The sequence below is a fragment of the Zea mays genome, chromosome 2, assembly GCF_902167145.1.
Source record: "Zea mays cultivar B73 chromosome 2, Zm-B73-REFERENCE-NAM-5.0, whole genome shotgun sequence".
Lineage (NCBI taxonomy): Eukaryota > Viridiplantae > Streptophyta > Magnoliopsida > Poales > Poaceae > Zea > Zea mays.
Genome location: NC_050097.1, coordinates 61,292,905 through 61,312,685, shown reverse-complemented (window position 1 = coordinate 61,312,685; position 19,781 = coordinate 61,292,905). Strand labels below are relative to the sequence as shown.

The following is a 19,781-nucleotide window of genomic DNA, read 5'->3' as shown; positions in this document are numbered from 1 at the left end:
GATGGTGGGGGTGGCGGCGCGGGGACTACGACGACTGGAGGAAGGGGAAGAGGACGAGAGTGTGGAGGGACCGAGGGAGTCGCGGGCTGGAGGATTGGGCAAGCTGAATTGGATGTAAGTTTCAAGTCCGCGCGGGCGCGTGTCGATAGGGCGAAGCAACTCGTACGCCGTGAATGCGGAGGAGCCTCCAAAAGCCGTCAGGTTTTAATAAAAGAGATTTGCTTGCCACTTGAAAGGTCCATACAAGGTCACTCGTCATTTTACTCGCTCGCACCATCGCTTTCTTGACTGTTGGATGGAGCTGTAGAATAGTTAATTTGAACAAGATGACCACAGCAATTTTTCGCCATTAAAACTGTTTTAAACTTTTTTTAATTACATAATCATTCGATATTTTTTCCCTGAATCTGTGGGTTGTAACATGGGCCACAGATGATTTGCAGGATCGCACGTGCACCATTCAAGATGCTTACAAACTCCAAAATATACATTTACAATGTCCTTGTAGCCATCTGTCTCACAAATGCAATACTTGGAGATTCTTTAGGACCTGGAAGAGTTTGGGGTGTGCGTGTGCTAGCCGATCACATGGTCGGCCAGAACGGCATGTAGCTAAGCCAGGCCGGTGTTTTCCCTGATGCCGCACTGGTGACCCCGTTCGCTGTGCCGGAGGACGACGAAGCGTCCTGACCGGCAGCCCAAGATCTTGGGCACAGGAAGAAGCTCCTGGTGCCTAGTTCCATGATTTTCTCCTTTGGGTTCAGACCTAAGCATAATTAAAAACAGAATGATATGGTCAACGAAAACTAAAGCATGTGCAAATTACACTAGAAAGCCCATCCAAATATCTATAGCTGACCTTTTTTCTTACTAGCTGAGCTAGTAGAAATTTCTAAAAGAAAAATGTTGAGTTTGGTCTTTCGAAACCGTGCTACTCCCTCCGTTCATAAATATATGGTATCGTTTACTTTTTTAAAATTTTGATTATTCGTCTTATTTAAAAAAATAATGAGTTATCATTTATTTTGTTGTGATTTGTTTTTATCACATAAGAGTGTCTGTGCTTGATTTAAAGTTTTACATTTTTGAATGAATATTTTGAATAAAAAGAATGGTCAAAATTTTTGAAAAAACAACGGTGTCATATATTTGTGAATGGAGATAGTACTACTTAGTCGTGACTTGTGAGTCGGGAGCCGGGACCAGCTCTTGAGGTGTTTAAAGGGATATTTGCAAAAAAAAAATCGTGGAGTTGTCTCTACTTGAAAAAACGTCTCTGATTCGTAACTCAAGTAGCAACAGACGTCTCACTTCCCATTATACGAATTCGTTGTCTGTTCTATTGATCCGACGTTGTACAAGCGTATTTACTTCTGTATTTATTAATAGACTATTTATAGACACTCCATTGTATAATAAAATCTCTTAGTTGTGTCATGTGCTTAGAGAACCGCTTTAGTGTCTCTCCACTATACAAGACCTAAACACATGGGGCTTTCAGCTGATGGGCATGTAAGGGCACTAATAATGCTAGAAACCACGTGTTGTTTCAGTGACTATATGACGTAGCCACGAACTTCAATAGAACAAACTTTTATTCAATCAATCATATGTCTTTTTTATCTATTTATTATATCTCTTTATGTTTTGGTTCCTGTGTAGATATGTATCTTCTCCTTTGTCTTTTTTAGCTGCGGTGCCATACTATGTTTTTCTTAACAACCTATTTAGTGAACTATACTATATATCTCCTGGATTGGGACTTGGGAGTGGCCTAAGTAATACTGTTACTACCTGAATAGGTCATGGGAACCACTTGTCACTCAAACGGTGGGACCCACAAGTCAAGCAAACACCTCCTAAGAGTAGTTTGCTATTTTAGAAACTCCATTTTTACAAGTTCTAAGGAAAAATAAACTAATTTCTTATGTGAAAATAAAAATTACTTAGAAAAATGATATTCCTAGACCAGCCCTAAGTGTTGACTTCAGGCCTGCATGAGTAGGGAGCGATTGTAGTTTGGATGAAATGATATTTTCTATTGCAGCAGATTACCGTAGTTACCTCAGATTTGATGCGAAATATTGAAAATAGAGAGCGAGCGATAGTGCAGTTTAGCTTAGCCATAGAAGAGCGCAAATTAAATAACAAGCTACTAGAACAAGAATCAAAACGTAGCGTGGTCTCCCGAGAAGTGGAGATTCAAGGAACGTACTGTCCAAGCTGAACTGGGAGTAGTGGAGGCCGAAGGCGGCCGGGTCGGTCGACGGCAGCAGCGGGCGGCGGCCTTCCTTGACGTAGAGGGCGACGGCGGCCGCCACCAGGTCCGCCACGGTCCACTCGGCGGGCGCCATGACGTGCAGCGGCCACATGCTCTGCTGCACCGCCACGCTGACCAGGACCTTGCTCGGCGTCCTCCGCCCCGCGTCGCCGTCCGGGGGCGGGGACCCGGAGCGGAAGCTCGCCCCCCGGACGCCGGCGAGCAGGTCGGGCAGCGTCTTGGGCCTCTGCTTCTGCGGCTGGTGGTGCCGCTGCTCCGTCCCGCGCCCGTGGAACGACGCCGACCGCTGGGCCGGGGCCGGGGCCGCCGCCGCCCCCTGCCGCTGCCTGCCGCCCTTCTCACCGTGCGGCGGCGCCAGAGGAGGCATCGCGAGCGCCGGCTGGCTGCAGAGGCGGGGGGGCTCTAGACGTCGCGGCGATCCGGCCGCTGGCGGTGACGGTGGACGAGAGCCACGTACTCACGTTCGGTGGCGGCCGGACGACGAGGCGGTCAATGCGAAGCGGAGCATGCTGCGGGGAGAGGAGGCTGCTGCTGCTGCTGCAGTCACCATGCGCGCAGGAGGGTGGAGGTGGAGCCTTGTGATGAGTTCCGCGAGGATGCACCAGGACCAGAGAGGCTACTAGTAATAAGTAACCAGTCAGCGAGCGGCTCGTCGTCCTGGGGTAAAGGCTGAGAAAGAGAAAGCAGACGCGAGGATTTAAGGACGTCACTAGCCTGTTAGCCGTCGTCCCATCAATAATTGGATTCGTTCGGGTTCGGGGTCCTACTACACCATCAGTTCAGTTTCGGCTGCGCTGGAAAACTACACAAGAATCTCCGAGAGATACTGTGGAGAAACACTAGCTAGGTCTACGTTGCTGTCGAACGCGGCCGGCGAGGGCAGCGGCCAGCGGCGGATGGTGACCAGAGTGAGCCTTGTTCGGTTAATCCTGTTACCCATGAATTAGGTAAGATTAGAAAAAATTAAGAAAGAGTTTGACTTAATTGAGATTTAAACTCACTCAATTCGACTCAATTCATGTCGATTGGGAGCGCGCGTTCCAATCGGCAGGCAGGCCCAAGCAAATACTCCCACGGGATGGACGGTTCGCTGCTAGTACTGCAACCACTAATTGTTTACTACTGACTTGCCGTCCGCAAAGCCCGATCCGTAGCTGAAGTGTTTCCGGTACAGCATGAATGAATGATTGGCGGCGTCGGGGATTTTTGGGATCGCGGCGGAAAAGAACGGGTTGGGAAGAAAGATGCCCGCCCGGGAAGCGCCGCGCCGGGACAGCGAAGGGACAGGCGCGGTGGAGCTCGCTACTGGGGGAGGGCGCGCGGGCGGGGGCCTGATTGATGATGACGACGACACGAGACGACACGCGCTGCCCAAATAATGCACCCCGCACGGTCCGCAGCAGCTCGTGCTGCACTGCATGCCCGCGCGCACGTGCGCCGGGCACTGGATGAGCATGAGCTTCGGATGGGGTTTCGAGGAAATGAAACCGCTACGATGTCAGAGTCGGACCACACACATACAGCGAAGCGACGACGCGCGTACGCTCGACGCTCGTGGAACACGCCACCAGCTGCCAGCAGTCACCTTACGTTCCATGGCCAGCCGCAGTAGGCAACGCACGGCCAGTCGGCCAGCCACCGATCACTCGCTGTCGCTGCTATCGCGTCGCCAAAAAAATTATCTGCATCCTGCGGCGCTCGATCGCTCACCGGTACGTAGCTAATAGGCCTAGGGCTACTCCTGAGTATAGCCCCTGACAGAGCAAGGTGAGGCGTCTCGTCCTCAACCTCTCTGCCTACCATGGACTCGGTCGGCCATCCCTTTCTGGCTCTGTTTGCTTCGCCGCCCAATGCATACCATCCAGTTCCTCGTCCGCGGCCACCTATGTTTTCTCCAGAAGCTAGAGGTAGCGCACTAGCGCCGAATGCCTGCGCACCTAATTCAATCAGGATGCCCATCCCCAGTGAGGCTTCTCGTTTGGAAAGCCCAAACCACGGGACGAAACCCGAACGCTTCCCCCGGGACGCTCCCCGGCGTGGAAAGAAGCCCTGGGCTGAGGCGCCTTGGCATTTGGAAGCCCAACAGCATGGGAAATCCTACCCGACCCCAGGCGTTTTCCACGCGGCAGAGCTCCCTCGCCTCTCGAGTCAAGGCGGCTGTTCCCAGGGATCTGACGGCGACTTCCGCGGCAGCTCCTTCGTCCCGTCGGTGATCACCCTCCCTCGACCCCTCACCGTACCCACCTCTCGCGCGGTCGCGCCCAGTTCCACCGCCCAAAGCCAACCTCACCAGACTGAGGCACAGTTGGAATGGCGTCACTGAAGCTCCGTGGGGCAGAAGCTAGAGCTTAGCTGCTCGACGTGGCTCTACAACATGTGAAGTTTTGCTTGGCTTCTTCTCTTTCTGCTTTGACACATTTCAAAACTAAATCTGATGGTGGTTCTGGTGTCCAGAAGACCAGAACTCGGCGGCGCTTCAGCTTCAGCTTGTTGTCCAGAACATCGGCTTACTCCGCGCGTTCAAGAAGTAAGGCAACGAGGGCTCTGTCCATCTTGGATTTTTGGTGCCTGTAATAGACATCTCTCTGTTTATAGTAACTCAATTATTGAGCTCAAATAAGACGAGTAGTTCTAGCATAGTAGCACCCCCACCCACACATACAGATCATAATGGCTCCACACACACACAGACACATTCCATGCATAGCTTGATTAATTATTCTACATTTCTACTTGTAGTTTGCACCTTCTTGTTCTCTGCGTGAATGCATACAGTCTGATCTCTGTCAACCTGGTTCTTTCTCCCTTCCAGTTTGCATCTTCTGTGATTGAGTGCTACCTGAATAGCTCAAGATGACAGTTTTAGTGTCATCAGTTAGGTGTTAGTTGTGTCATCAGTTTTGGTGACAAAATCTTGATTACTTCGGCACCACAGAATATGTGCACACTAGCTGGAAATAAATTGATAAGGTTGAGCAAAACAAACAGGGTATGCCCACTTTTTTGTTACAAGAATGTCACTGGTGTGTGAGATAAGGGAAACAAAAGACATAGACAAAAATGTAACCTGCATTCTCAAATATTGTGCTAGATCTTGTTGAGCTTCTATAAACTGTAATCTGTATTCTCAAGGTTTTTGTTACATTTAGATATCCATGGATTCAGGCTATTTGGATTGTGTGTTACAACCCTTGGTCACTGGTGAATGGTGATACATTATGTGTTACAACCCTTGGTAACAATATGCTAGTCTTTACTTCTGTTGATTCACATTAGAATTCCTCTGTGTTAGTTAATTACTTAACTATGAAAAAAATCATCACAAATGAAGGAATGATGAGTGTGAAAAGTCATTTTGTCACTCTTTTTAATACTCTGATTCCAAGTGTACTACTGTTGTGGGCTAGATTATTTATTGTCGTATAAGTGTATTATAATTTTACTCAAATTCACTTTTGAGATTTGAAAAAGACATCTGCACTCCTAGCTAGATGGTAGTTGGCAGATGTGATGAGATGCGAGTGAAAAGACAGATCCCTGCATAAATAGATATATCATATTATAGATGTATAATATTATAGATTGGAAACTTATTCTAGTCATTATAGTATAGATAATGGAATCCTGGGAGGACGAACTTAATAGGTTCCTGCTTGAAGAGGAGGAAGAGGACGATGAATTATTTCTTATTGTTATCCCTGCTATTATCGCATGTCTCTATGAAGCAAAAAATGCCAGAGCACACCTCATCTCTCTCTGGCGCAAAAAAGGTGGAGGAAATCTTAAAAGGTCATGAGAATTGGTGCAAAGCAGAGTTTAGGATGGAGCCAGAGGTTTTTAGACCTATAGCGAATTTGCTCAGGACAGAGAATTTTTTGCGTGACACACGTGAGGTTAAGATTGAGGAGCAGCTAGGGATGTTTATGTTTATGCTATCCCACAATGCAAGCACCGGAAGACTGAAGAAAGAATTTCAGCATAGTGGTGAGACCATTCATAGAAAAATAAATGAATAGAAAAATAAATTAGGTCTTTGATATAATTCCTGTACTTACCCATAGATTTGTGAAGCTTCCAAATGCAAATCAAACTCATGTGAAGATTGCATCTAACCCTTGGTTTATGCCTTTCTTTCAGGTCAGCTTTAGACTCTAAGTACCTGTTCTTAACATGATTCCAACACTAGTTTTTCCTGGTTTCTTAATTTCTACCTTCCCTTTTATGTGCAGAATTGCATTGGTGCAATTGATGGCACACATAACCCAATCACCATCATAGAAGATAGGGCAACTCCCTTTAGAAATAGGAAAGGAACTTTGTCACAGAATGTCATGTGTGCATGTGACTTTGATCTAAATTTTACTTTCATCTCATGTGGTTGAGAAGGTTCTGCATCTGATGCGGGAGTCTTACGTTCAGCTCTTAGGCTGGGCTTTCATGTGCCAATGGGGAAGTTCTATCTTATAGATAGTAGATATGCAAACTCACCATCTTTCATTGCCCCATACCGAGGAGTTAGGTACCACATTAGTGAGTTCAAAAGACATGGATCACCTTAGAGAAATGAGTATGCAAATTATAAAGAATTGTTCAATCATCGCCATGCTCAGCTCCACAATCACATTGAAAGAGCATTTGGGGTGCTGAAAAAGCGGTTTCCAATACCAAATTGGGGACATTTTACTCGATCGAGACTCAGACAAATATCCCTGCGACAATTTCTGTATTTCACAATGTCATTAGAGGGTTAAATGGACGAGAAGACTGGTTAAATAACCAACCAAATCACATCAACCCTTCTAGTTGTAACACCCATGTTGTTGCAAGAACTAAAACTTAGGCATGGCATCATATACATTGGCATTTCATTATGTATGTTACACCTAGAGTGCATCCACTAGACTAAAACTTCAAAGCAAGTTGTGATGTGATGACTTGAAGGGATCCTTAACCCTAGGATAGGGTACTCAACTAAGGGATGAGGTATGTGTGTGTGTTATAGCAAATTGAGTACTATCTCAAAAGTTAGTGGAGAGGTTCATAGGAGGCTAAACTTGGAGAATTTGAGTGGCACATAAAACCTAGAGCACTCAAAACCCTAATAAGAACCCTAGAAACCCTAATTAGTGGCCTACAAGGTGATTTCAATTTCTATGCACTTTTGGACCAAAGTGCATATATCAAAGTGGTAGAGTATCAAAAATTAAGCAACTTTTACATTTGGAGATTTCCAAGTTTTGTGGAACAATTTGGAGTTAATTGCAAAAAGTCTCAAAAGTACCCATATGACTTAACTCTGAAAAACAGTGTGATTGGGCTGACTTTGGGACCTTGTATCTCTTAATCCATGGAGATTTTGCTATAGGTCACTACAACAAATTTGTAGAGCTACTTTAGGGGTACAAGTTTGATTAAGTGGTTAAGCCCTAGAGGTACCTAGAAATTGGAATAAAATGCCCTAGAAGTCGGGTTGTCAGACAACTTCAGTTCTGAAAATTGGAAGTTCAGTGACATTTGGTCAACTTTGAAGATAGTTTGTGATTGATTCAGTAGAGTTAAGACCAGGGTCACTGTGGCAAAATTGAAGCCCTAATATTAGTGAACAAACTTGTTATACTGAGCTTGGCCTGGTGCTGTACATTTTTTGGAGTAAATTGCTCCCAAACTTGGTTTGTCAAGCAGCTCGGGGTGGTGTTCAGTGGTGAACAGTGGACTAAACAAGATCGCCAGATTCAGTGAATCTCGTCGTCGATGATCTTCGCGCTGGTGCTACGATTCATGCTCTGTGGCGATGGATCGTCGCCGGGGGGGGGGTAAAAAGATCCGAAGGAGAGTGGATAGAGCCAGCTTCGCCGTACCTACTTGCCCGGAGACGTGGCCGCGCGGCCGTCGCCATGATAGTCGCTGTTACCTAGGATACGCCACATTACTGACCATGTTACCACGTCGCAAAGTGTCGTGCGAGATGGTTAGTTACCGCCCCAGGACTCTACTCCAGTAAATGCCACATTGAGCGAATTCCGGTGACTCACCTTCGCTCTGGCCGCAAGCTTATCCCCTCCCCAAATTCGTGAAACACTTGAATGGTCACTATAAATTGGAGGCACCCCTGCTCCGCCTACTTGTTACATGCCCAGCAAACCGCTTCTCGCCTCAAATCGTCCACCATAGCTCCCGAATTTCAGTTTTCCCCCAATTCGGTCTGCTGCACCGCCGTGAGACACCTCACTGTGACCAGCCAACCTCAGGTCGGTTCGTGCTTCTCTTGTTTGTGTTCAAGCATCCTTAGGGTCTCCTGTTGCTTGTAGACTCGATCAATTGAATGCTACCACGCTGGGTCGTCGGGAACACCTCTGTCTGTCCTCGGTATTCACCGTCATCGTGGACGGAGGGGATTCCGGGTTAGATTAGTTCAATTAGGGCATGGACTAGGCTCGTCTGGGATCGGGGATGATGATCCGATACATGGTTTCGGCGGTCGTTGTTGTTTGAAGTGAATCCCAGCGAGGGGGTGGCCGATGGACGAGCGCGCCGTCGCTAGGGACCTGATTTGTGAAGAAATAGAAGTTCAGGGGCTTAAGTGCAATGGTCAGAGAGACACGTGAATAGTGCTTAGGGATTCTTTACGAGTTATTCAAATGGCTAGGGGCCTTCGCGCAAAACCGCCGGCGCGGGCGCGCACATTTTCTCTGTGGATGGGCTGTCTTGGGCCAGATCCGGCCCATCACTATTCACGATTTCTCTTTTTCTTTTTACTAGCTGATTAAGAATTATGTAGAAAATAGTAGAAAATTGATAAAATTATGAGACCAATTTTTCTAGACTCCTAAAATCATCTAGTATTTAATAAAAATAGTTCCCAGATTTTTATCCCAAGTTTGGAATTATTTAGCATTTAAAGATGCTCAAACCAAGCCTTTTTGAATTTTAGAAATAATTTAGTAGCTCCGAAAATGGTAAAATTTTTTGGGTACGCTCAGTTTGATGATTGAAGACCTTGGGTGAAGTTTGAAATGATTTGGACACTGTTTGGTCACAAACTCAATAACTAGCCCCTAGTGTTTAATTACTTAATACTAATAGAATACCAACTTAGGAAACCCTAGTGATTAGTTTGCACCGTGAAGGAAAGTTGTATTCAAGATACAGCTTAATATGTTTCTATTGTGTAACTGCATATTCATGACATCACATAAGCATTCATGTACATGTATTGTCATGTATATAAAACGAGGAAGAAACTGTGGTTGAAGAAGAAGTTGTCACTCAAGCTGAGAATCCTCCAACCGAGAATAACTTCTACTTTGATATCTGTGGAGTAGACCCAGAACCTACTGCAACACAAGGCAAGCCCGGTGCATTACCCCTTTTCTTGTTGTTTTAAAATCTTTATCACCTTATATGATGCATTAGGTGATAGGAGTTGTGTGCCAAACCATTGATGCATTCTCTTCCTTGGAAACTGATTACCATTCCTTGTTACCTGATTTACTTAAAGTTTTCTGATGCTTAGCCTTGCTTTATAAAACAAAATGTTTTGTTTTAAACCAAAAGGTGATGCTTCACATTAGATGGGAATTTTTACAAAGAAAAGAATTATGATGGTGAATCCATCATGGTCGTGATGCTGAAAAGATGTACCTCTGTCAGGTACCAAACTTTGGGTTGTAAATGATAAAGACGAGACCGGGCGGGTGACTTGCATGAGAAGGAAGTCTCGGTGTAGTGTCTCCGTCTGAGTCGCTTAAGGACCGAGCCGATGTAGGCTGCTGACCGAGGACCTTTTAACTTGACATATGCCTCGTCATGGGTAAGCTTTGCCTCGGTCGGACCAATACCAGAAAGGCCACCACGCAATGGGAGTGGAGAGATGGCGAGAGTAGCGTGTACCCTCCATGGCAAGAGGCTAGACGGTGGTGTATCTGTGCTCTCGGTTGGCGTGAACCCATTCTGGTCTTGAGAAACCCGGTGGCGAGTTGACATATGCAAGGGTTAAGTGCTACATATGTCGTGTGGTTGGACATCCCCAGCTGGGTATTAATCGATTCGGATCGCCGTTACTTCTCGGACATGAAGACTTGGTCACTGACTTACACGTAGCAATCAAGTGAACTGAAGGAATGATAAAAGACGACTAGCATAGCCAAGTGCCTGATCTAGGATAGAAAGATCTCTAGATCCAGGTACCTACTTAACCTGATAATAAAAATGGATTTTTAAGGATCCACACATAGTAAGCTTTTCTACGAACAGAGTTTTTGAATCTTGATAAGCTTTACCTTGATTCCCAAAAGCCAGCATAACCTTGAGTCTTTTTCCTTTGACGGGTGTTGGGGGCCTTCTTCGCCGAAGGTCCTCCAAGCAAAAACACCTTCGGTAGTGTGATATGCGAACTGACATAACACGAAGGTACAAGCCGAAACTATACTTCGAGGAGCTTCGGCATGACAACACCCTTGAGACGAAGGGCAGCACCGACTTTAAGAGTAAAAGACCATTTAATCCTTGATAGTTTGTGTTTTGGTTATGATTAGTTATCAAGGACACAACTGTAATTTTGTCCGGGCTACGTCCTGTGCCTATAAATAGATGAACAGTACCCCGGTACTGTTCACGCTGGCTGGTATTCATTCACATGTCACACCTGGATTCTTACTTTATGTTAAGCCGAAGGTATAAATGTAATTCGATATTGTTCATGTTTATTCGTGATGAGATAATAAGAATATTTTGACAATGTTATATGATTATCCATGTTGTTTTCCACGTTTCATATGCTTCTACTTTCATTATGATATACTGAGATGATGAAGTTACGTCCTTCATGACCTTCGTCTGAAGATCATTATATTCTAAAGGAGATAATGCTTCGAAGGACGAAGGTCTTTAACCATTAATATTTTGTGTTGCCTTGTTCTTATCTCATAGCATTTGAGAACAAGTCCCCAACATTGGCGCCCACCTCTAGTGAACTCATTTCCACTGTTGAGACGATGGCTTCGTTCAATAACCAAGCTATAGCACCTTCGGTCACGAAGCTGGTGCTCCCAATCACGGGCGGTTCAAGTGCAGAGCCAGCCAACAAGAAGCAGAAGAAGGAAGCACAAAGAAGAGTGCAGCATGTTGGGGGTGCAAGGACCCTTCGTCAGGTCCAAGTGGTCCCACATCCCAATCACCTTCTCCCAGGAGGATCTTCAGCTCAAAGACTATCCCCACAACGATGCTATGATTATATTTTGTGTCATCAAGGGATTTCTGGTTCACAATATTCTCGTTGACACAGGCAGCGCAGCCGACATCATATTTGCAAAAGCTTTTAGACAGATGCAAGAACAAGAGGATAAGATTCATGATGCTACACACCCTCTTTGTGGCTTCGGAGGAAGACAGATTGTGGCACTTGGCAAAATCACAATGTCAGTTACCTTCGGTTATGTCCACAATACAAGAACTGAGCAAGTTGTTTTGACATTGTCGACATGGAGTACCCGTACAACACAATTATTGGTCGAGGGACACTCAATGCCTTCGAAGCAATACTTCATCCAGCATACTTATGCATGAAGATACCTTCAGAACAAGGGCCCATTGTTGTCCATGGAAGTCAAGAAGCTGCTAGAAGGGCTGAAGGAAGTTGGACAGATTCAAGCAATACACAACATAGATGGAGCCGAAGCTTGTCAACAATATAAACACAAAAAAGAGAAGGTTGCTTTGGCAAATCAGCCGAAGCCTATGCTCCTATGTGAAGATATAGCATATCAAAGGGTACTGCTGGGGTCTCAGCTATCTGATGAGCAGGAAAAAACTCTGATAAGGTTTTTGTTCAACAATAAAGATGTCTTCGCCTGGACAGCCAACAATCTTTGTGGTGTCAACAGAGATATCATCGAGCATTCACTTAATGTGGATCCATCTTTCAGGCCAAGAAAGCAAAGACTTCGAAAGATGTCTGATGATAAAGTTGAAGGTGCTCGGAACAAAGTAAAGAGACTTCTCAGTGCTGGTGTTATCAGAGAAGTAACATATCTAGAATGGCTAGCCAACACTGTTATGGTGAAGAAGGCTAATGGCAAATGGAGAATGGGTATTGACTTCATAGACCTCAACAAAGCATGTCCAAAGGACGAGTTCCCATTACCAAGAATAGACTCTCTTGTAGATGCAGCAGCTTCTTTGGAGCTCATGAGTTTATTGGACTGCTACTTAGGCTATCATCAAATTTGGATGAAGAAGGAAGATGAACCAAAGACTAGTTTCGTAACTCCTAGTGGTACTTACTGTTACCTTCGGATGCCTAAGGGGCTTAAAATGCAGGAGGAAGCTTTAGCAGGATGACAACCAAGGTCCTTCATTCTCAAATAGGCAGGAATGTGCTAACTTATGTTGATGACATTATAGTAAAAAGCACGAAGCAAGAGAATCACATTGCTGACTTGCAAAAAACATTTGCCAATTTCAGGCAAGCTGGTCTTAAATTAAATCCAGAAAAGTGTGTTTTTTGGAGTAAAGAAGGGCAAGCTCCTTGGCTGTCTGGTATCAACGAAGGGAATCGAAGCTAACCCAAATAAGATCGAAGCTATCCTTCGGATGGAGCCGCCAAATACAAAGAAGGGGGCCCAACGATTGGTAGGAAGGCTGGCATCATTAAATAGATTTATATCTAGATCAGCATATAGAAATCTGCCATTCTTTGAAATACTGAAGTCAGCCGAAGTTTTTCAATAGGGTCCGACTCAGCAAAAGGCTTTCGATGAGTTAAAGCGGTACTTGATAGATTTGACAACTCTAACTCCACCTTCGCTAGGGGCTCCATTACTCTTATATGTAGCAGCCTCTCACTCTACAGTTAGTGCAGCACTTGTACAAGAGAAACAAGATGGCCAACTTAAAAAACAAGAACCAGTATATTTCGTCTTCGAAGTTCTAAGTTTATCAAAGAAAAATTATACAGAATTGGAGAAGGTGTTATATGTTGTCTTGATGGCCTCCAGGAAACTTCGGCATTATTTTCAAGCATATCATATAATTGTCCCTTCGTCACAACCTCTGAAGGACATAATGAGGAATAGAGAAGGTACTGGGAGGATCGGAAAATGGGCTGCTGAGCTCAATGAATTCTCTATTGATTATGTTCACAGATCCTCAATTCAGTCTCAGGCCTTAGCGGACTTCATTGGTGATTGGACGCCAGGGGCTCAGGAAGAAGAAGCAACAAAAGACGCCGAAGCCTGGATAGTCTTCTGTGATGGTTCTTGGGGAACCTTCGGCGCAGGAGCGGCTGCTGTTCTAGTAGCACCTTCCAAAATCAGAACATGCTATGCAACAAGGCTGGATTTTAGTTGTACAAATAACATTGATGAATATGAAGCCCTTCTATTGGGGCTTCGGAAGCTAAAAGCAATGGGAATAAGAAGAGCGATCCTTAAAACTGACTCCCAAGTCATCTCTGGCCATGTATACAAAAGCAACAAGGCAAGGGATCCGAAGCTTGAAAAATATTTGGACATAGTCCGAAGGTTGGAGGCTTCTTTCGAAGGTTTTTCTGTAAAAAATATTCCAAGAGGGGAAAATGAGCATGCAAATTTGCTAGCCAAGTCAGCAGCACAGGGGCTCCCTCTACCTTCGGAAGTATTCTTTGAGACAATAAAAGCACCTTCAGTCAAACTTCTTGAAAGAGCAGTGCTTGGAATATCACCTATGCATAGTGAAGATTGGAGGACTGAAATCATATCTTTCCTCTAGGGTAACTGCCTTCCAGATAGGGATGTTCCTAAAACATCCGAATTGTATCACAAATCTAATATTTTAGCATAGATATACATATAATTTAAAGCTAATTTTTGGCAATGTTATTAAGAATATTATGAAGTATTTAAATAAATTTTAATATAATTTTTTATGTATATTATTTTCTCCCTACAACAAAAAAGGTGAAAAAACATCTGAATCCGTATTCGAATAGACATTCGAATTTTATATCAATTATTTAAAAATATATAGAATGAATTTAATGTTTATTTTTGTGAAGATTAATAGACTCAATGCTAAAAACAAGAATATAAATTTAGATAGCAAATTATATATGTTATTTGTTCATAATCGAAGAAAGAAGACAAAAAATTTGACATCCGAATAAATATCCGGATCCATCCCTACTTCCGGATGACGAAGTTTATAATAAAAGAATGGAAGCAAGGACAAGACCATATGTCATAATAGAATGGGAGTTATACAAATATGGAGTCTGCTCCCCACTTCTCAAATGTCTATCCAGAACTGAAGGTATAGAGCTAATGAAAGAAATACATGCAGGTTTCTGTGGATCTCACATTGAATCTAGACCCTTGCTGGGAAAGGTTTTTAGACAAGGATTTTATTGGCCGAAGGCAGCTTCGGATGCAGCAGATCTGGTTCAAAAGTGCGAAAATTGTCAAAAATGTGCAAAAGACCAGAAACAACCTTCGTCGTTAACTCAGTTAATACAACCAACCTGGCCATTGCAAAGATGGGGCCTAGATTTGTTGGGTCCACTCCCACCAACACGAGGCAACTTGAAGTATGTTGTAGTGGCAGTAGAATATTTTTCCAAGTGGATTGAGGCGAAGCCCTTAGCTACAATTACTTCGGTCACAGTCCAAAAATTCTTCTGGCAAAATATTGTTTATCGTTTCGGTGTGCCGAAGGCAATAACTGTGGACAACGGTACACAATTTGATGCTAAAGCATTCAAAGATTTTTGTGACCGAATTGGTACGAAGATTCATTTTGCATCAGTTAGACATCCAGAATCAAATGGGCTGGTAGAAAGAGCAAATGGTATTATAATGATAGGAATAATGAAGCTAATCTTTAACCAGCCCAGAGGAAAGTGGCCAGACGAGCTAATTAAAGTGGTGTGGAGCCACAGCACAACTGCGTCAAGGTCAACAGGAGTTACACCCTTCAAACTCATATTTGGTGACGAAGCAATAACTCCAGAAGAGGCAAAGGTAGGGTCAAGAAAAACAACAGCTTCGGCGGAAGATGAAGCTGATTATCAAGTAACAAAAGATACTATAGAAGGGACCAGACTTCAGGCTATAGAGCACATAAATAAATATCAAGCCGAAACAATAAAGTGGCGTGATAGAAAAATTCGATTGAAAAACATCAAGCCAGAGCATCTGGTGCTTCGGAGAGTGGCCAACCCAGACATAGTGGGCAAGTTGCAACTGAAGTGGGAAGGTCCTTTTCTGGTAGCATCTTCGTCAAGACCCGGTTCTTATAGATTAAAGGATATGGACGGCAACGACATACCCAGATCTTGGAATGCGGATGGGCTTCGGCGTTACTACGTGTAATTCGATGTAATCCTTTTCCATTTTTTTCTATGGCACCCTTTTCCTTTCAAGAGGGGAGAAAGGTTTTTAATGGGGCCATAGCTTGTAATTTTTCATTCTTATTTAGCCCTACGAGGGCCAAATCCCCCAAAGATGTAATATGTAAAATCTGAGCATGCACCATCGAGTGCAAAAAAGGAAAAACAGGGAGAAGCTCAAAAGACGTCCCCAAGGGGATGCAGAGCATGACGAAGCTGCAAAAAGTCGTTCCTAAGGGAGCGCAGCGTAAGTTTTCTACTCAAAAGTCGTTTCTAAGGGAATGCAGAGCCAAAAGCATGATGAAGCTACAAAAAAGTCGTTCCCAAGGGGGCGCAGCGTAAGTTTTCTGTTCAAAAGTCGTTTCAAAGGGAATGCAGAGCCAAATACCACCAAAATATAAGGTGAAGAAGTTCAAAAGTCGTTCCTAAGGGATTGTGGAACTTATATGCCACCGAAATAGAAGGTGAAGAAGCTCAAAAGTCGTTTCTAAGGGGACATAAAGCTTAAAAAAGTCGTTCCTAAGGGGGTGCAGAGTCTGGGTGTGGCTTCTTGTGTGTGTTTGGGACATTCATTTGCACGTTACATTACATCATTCATTGAATTCATAAACATTCATGTCGACATTAATAGGTTCATCGTCATCATAACATTAAGCACAAACAGAAATACTTCAGCTTCGATAACAATGCTTCGATGAGCATGAAGAAGCAAGGATACGCTTCGTTGTGTACAAAAAGAAGGGAAGGTGTTTTTCGCCTTCGGCTCAAAAGATACAAGTTTCGTCCACAGCAAAGCAATTCATTCATGGATGGAAAGGTAAAAATATATTATAAGGTATGGATAAATATACAAAGTAATTTTCGATTCCCAATTACAATGTCTTTTACAAAGGTAATTCAAATGTTTCTAAGCTTTATGCAGCAGCTTCAGCAATCTTCAAAATATGCTTCGGACTATTGACCTTCGGCATCATCATCATCATGTACACAACAAAGCAGTATAAGGTAAAAAGTAATTACAAGAGAGCAAGCAACAGATATATGTATCGTACCAGCTTAAGCAAGCTTCGGGCCTCATCACTAGCCAATTCTCGACCACCCTTCGCCCAAATCTGTGTTATAAATCTGCTCACTATGCTCCGGGCTTTACTGGGGATGTCAACCAAATATAATGGAGATAGGCCGAAGTTTGGCCTATTTACAATTTTTGCGTGTGTACAGCCAGCCTTTATAAATGTTGCAGCTGTGCCACGAGAAGCTAACAGGGCATAGAAGTCACCGTGCCCGGCTATTACTTCGTCAAGCGCCTCCACTTCGCCTTCAATGTGTTTGAAGGTGCTCGATATGTTTTCGGACGAAGGAGTAAACTTTTCAGCGCTGGCTCCAACTGAGTTGAAAACCTTCTTCAGTCGCTGTACGTAGCGACTGCCAAAATCCAGACACACGTTTTGAAGCTCTTTCAAAGATTGTTTCAGCTTCATATTTTGTCTGCAAATTTTTTCTTTCTTGTTCGAATCTCTCTAATTTTTGGAGAAGCTCCCTGTTTAATCTAGCATTTTCGGTTTGCACTTCTGCTAGGGAACCTTCCATTGCTTGGAGTAGGAAATCTTTCTTTTCAAGAGAAGCTTCATATTCTTTAATCTTGTTCTCTAGACCCTCGATTATAATTTCGTTCTTTTTATCCTCGAGGTTTGTTGTATTTGCAGTGCTTTGCTCAGCAGCATACTCTATACAAATAGACCTTTATCAGCAAACTTGCTTCGTTGCAAAAACAAGTAAAATTTTGCTTCATCACAAGAATTTTACCTCAAAGTTGGAATAAAACAAACTACCGATGATATGTTGTCGTCGGTAGCTGCTCATATTGGCTTCAAGCTTCGAAAAACCGATACTCTTCGATAGAGTGCCGATTACCTTCGCCCGGGTACGGTCGCGAACGCATCCCAAGGCCTCTTCATCGATCCCGCCAAAGAGCATGGCTCCTGGCTTGTAGCCACAGGAAATACCGTATTCCTGTAACTCTTTCTTTTCGGCCTCAGTCAGTTCTTGTCCGATCAGGTTCCGAAGCTCGAAATCTTTTTCTTCCGAAGCAGCATCGACAATTTTCTTTCCTTTGTCAGGCACTAGGGCCATGACCTGTTCTGCAGCCGTAGCTGTTTCTTCTGTAGGCATAGCCAATATCAATTTATCAATTCCAGATATGGTGGCCTCCAAGTTGGTAGCTTCGGTGGTAGCTGTGGCTTCGGCAGCTACAGCAGAAATGTTTGCTTCGGCAGTGGCCGGGGCCGATGGCGGTGTCCGTTCAATGGCTTCCATTACGGTGCCAATCCTTCATTTTTTTCTGCCCATCCACCTTTTTTGTAGTTGAGGGCTCGTCCTTTTTCTATAAAAGTTTCGTCAGTTCCGGTCCCAGAGGACTTAGTAGCTTGATAGGTAAAGATTCAGTCACTACCTTTAAAATCTCTTCTACTTCGGCAGCAGGAGGTGTTGAAGGAGTTTCCTCTTCCATCTCAGTCACATTTGGCTCTGGAGTTGCAGCTTTTCTTTTCTTCAAAGCCGTCACCTTCGGCTCAGGACTGGATTTTCTCTTCTTTAAAACTTTTTCATCTTCCTTCACCATTATGACAACTTGTCTGCCTAGAACACTAACAATCCTTTTCCTTTTCGTCCCTTCGGCACCCTTGTTGAGTTGCTCGTAATCAGGATATTCAAATTTTAGAGCGTCCATTACCCGGTTTAACCTTCATTTTGGTCGGGTGCCGAAGGCTGCTGTCATTAATTGGTCTTCTTTTTTGGTGTAGTTCCCCAAAATTTCATTACACATAGTTTCAATCATTTCCAGCCATTCCTGGCAAGGTTGTTTGAACTGTTTTTCAAATTTGAACTTTTAAGGCAGTTGAACAAGTTCATATTTTTTCTTTGTTCCCTTCATCTTTGGCATCACCCAATCACTAGACATTGGGTATGTTCAATTTGCCAAGTATTCCTGTACCAAGTCTCTAGTGCTGATCTGTTCAGCCACTACCCTGAATTCTACCTTGGCCAACTGGCATGCTGACCCTATCTGCATGTTGCACAGGGGTCTGGTCATTCCGAAGCTTAAAGTCAACAGGCTCATGACCATCGTCATAAGTTTCCCACTCTTCTTCTCATTGGCCTTGATATAAAACCATTCACCCTTTCAGCCAGTTGGCCATTTGGTGCGGTAGCTGAGAACCAGAGCCTTCGTATCCTTGCGATATTGTTGGGGACTTGTTCTCAAATGCTATGAATTAAGAACAAGGCAACACAGAAAGAAGTTAATGGTTAAAGCCCTTCGTCCCTCGAAGCATTATTTCCCTTAGGATATAACGATCTCCCGACGAAGGTCGTGAAGGACATACCTTCATGATCACGGTTTACATTGATAAAAGAAGAAGCATATGAAACATGAGAGAATAACATGAATACTCACATAACATTATTTACATATCTTTACTATATAATCATGGATCAATAATGAATAATAATGAGTTACATTTGTACCTTCGGCTTGAGAGAAGGTGTAAGTACAAGCGTGACACACAAGCGAGTACAAATCAAAGTGAACAGTACGGGGGTACTGTTCATCTATTTATAGGCACAGGGCGCAGCCTGTGTAAAATTACATTCATGTCCTTTATATTTACTATTGACTTATGAATAGCTCAACAAGGACTAGATGGCCTTTTCCCCTTTAATTCGGTTCCTTTTTCCGCCGTTGAGCCGAAGCTCCCTTGCGCGTAGCTTCGGAGCAACATCAATCTTCGTCTTGACCATGCTTTTCACATCGTGTACGGTTTTGATCCGAGTCCGAAGGTACCTGTTCATATGTTACACTTGGGAAACATCGTTAAATCATGTTTTTGAGGACCTTCGGAGGACGAAGGCCCGCAATAGTAGCCCCTCGCAGTATTAATTTGTTAAGATAACGAATTGAGACTGCGACATGGACGAAGGCCTTAAGCCGAAGGTCCGAAAAACACATTCCCTTTGCTAGAATAGCAATAATCAATGACAGACGGGGCCCTCCAATTTGCAGCGCCCTGGGCGTATAAATATGGACTCACACCAGCTGCATTTGATACGTTGTTTCTGCCTTTTGCATTATTTTCTCAATCT

The 19,781-nt window shown here is 44.0% G+C and overlaps 1 protein-coding gene and 1 long non-coding RNA gene across 3 annotated transcripts; one reads left to right on the top strand and one right to left on the bottom strand.

The window, feature by feature from the left end:
- Window positions 1-312: 312 nt before the first annotated feature.
- On the bottom strand, window positions 313-3,394 carry LOC100275426 (uncharacterized). 2 transcript variants are annotated; one of them, XM_035964669.1, is made up of 3 exons: window positions 3,283-3,394; window positions 2,216-3,210; window positions 313-766 (listed from the first exon to the last, which is right to left on the bottom strand). In XM_035964669.1, the coding sequence occupies exons 2-3, from the start codon at window positions 2,646-2,648 to the stop codon at window positions 585-587; spliced, it is 615 nt and encodes a 204-aa protein (XP_035820562.1). In that variant the 5' UTR covers window positions 2,649-3,210; window positions 3,283-3,394; the 3' UTR covers window positions 313-584. The 2 variants fall into 2 exon arrangements, with proteins under 2 accessions (XP_035820562.1, NP_001144352.2); NM_001150880.2 differs by lacking the exon at window positions 3,283-3,394 and having other exon boundaries at window positions 346-766; window positions 2,216-2,959.
- Window positions 3,395-3,949: 555 nt separating this feature from the next.
- LOC103646517 (uncharacterized) lies at window positions 3,950-5,450 on the top strand. Its single transcript, XR_562238.3, has 2 exons — window positions 3,950-4,657; window positions 4,736-5,450. It is a non-coding gene; the product is annotated as an uncharacterized lncRNA (long non-coding RNA).
- The last annotated feature ends 14,331 nt before the right edge of the window (window positions 5,451-19,781 follow it).

What these genes read in the sequence shown, in the direction of transcription:
- LOC100275426 (XM_035964669.1), bottom strand. Translation starts at nt 2,648, where the DNA reads ATGCCTCCTCTGGCGCCGCCGCACGGTGAGAAGGGCGGCAGGCAGCGG. An exon ending in CTCCCAGTTCAGCTTGGACA is followed by an intron (nt 767 to 2,215) that starts GTACGTTCCTTG and finishes AATTATGCTTAG; the next exon opens with GTCTGAACCCAAAGGAGAAA.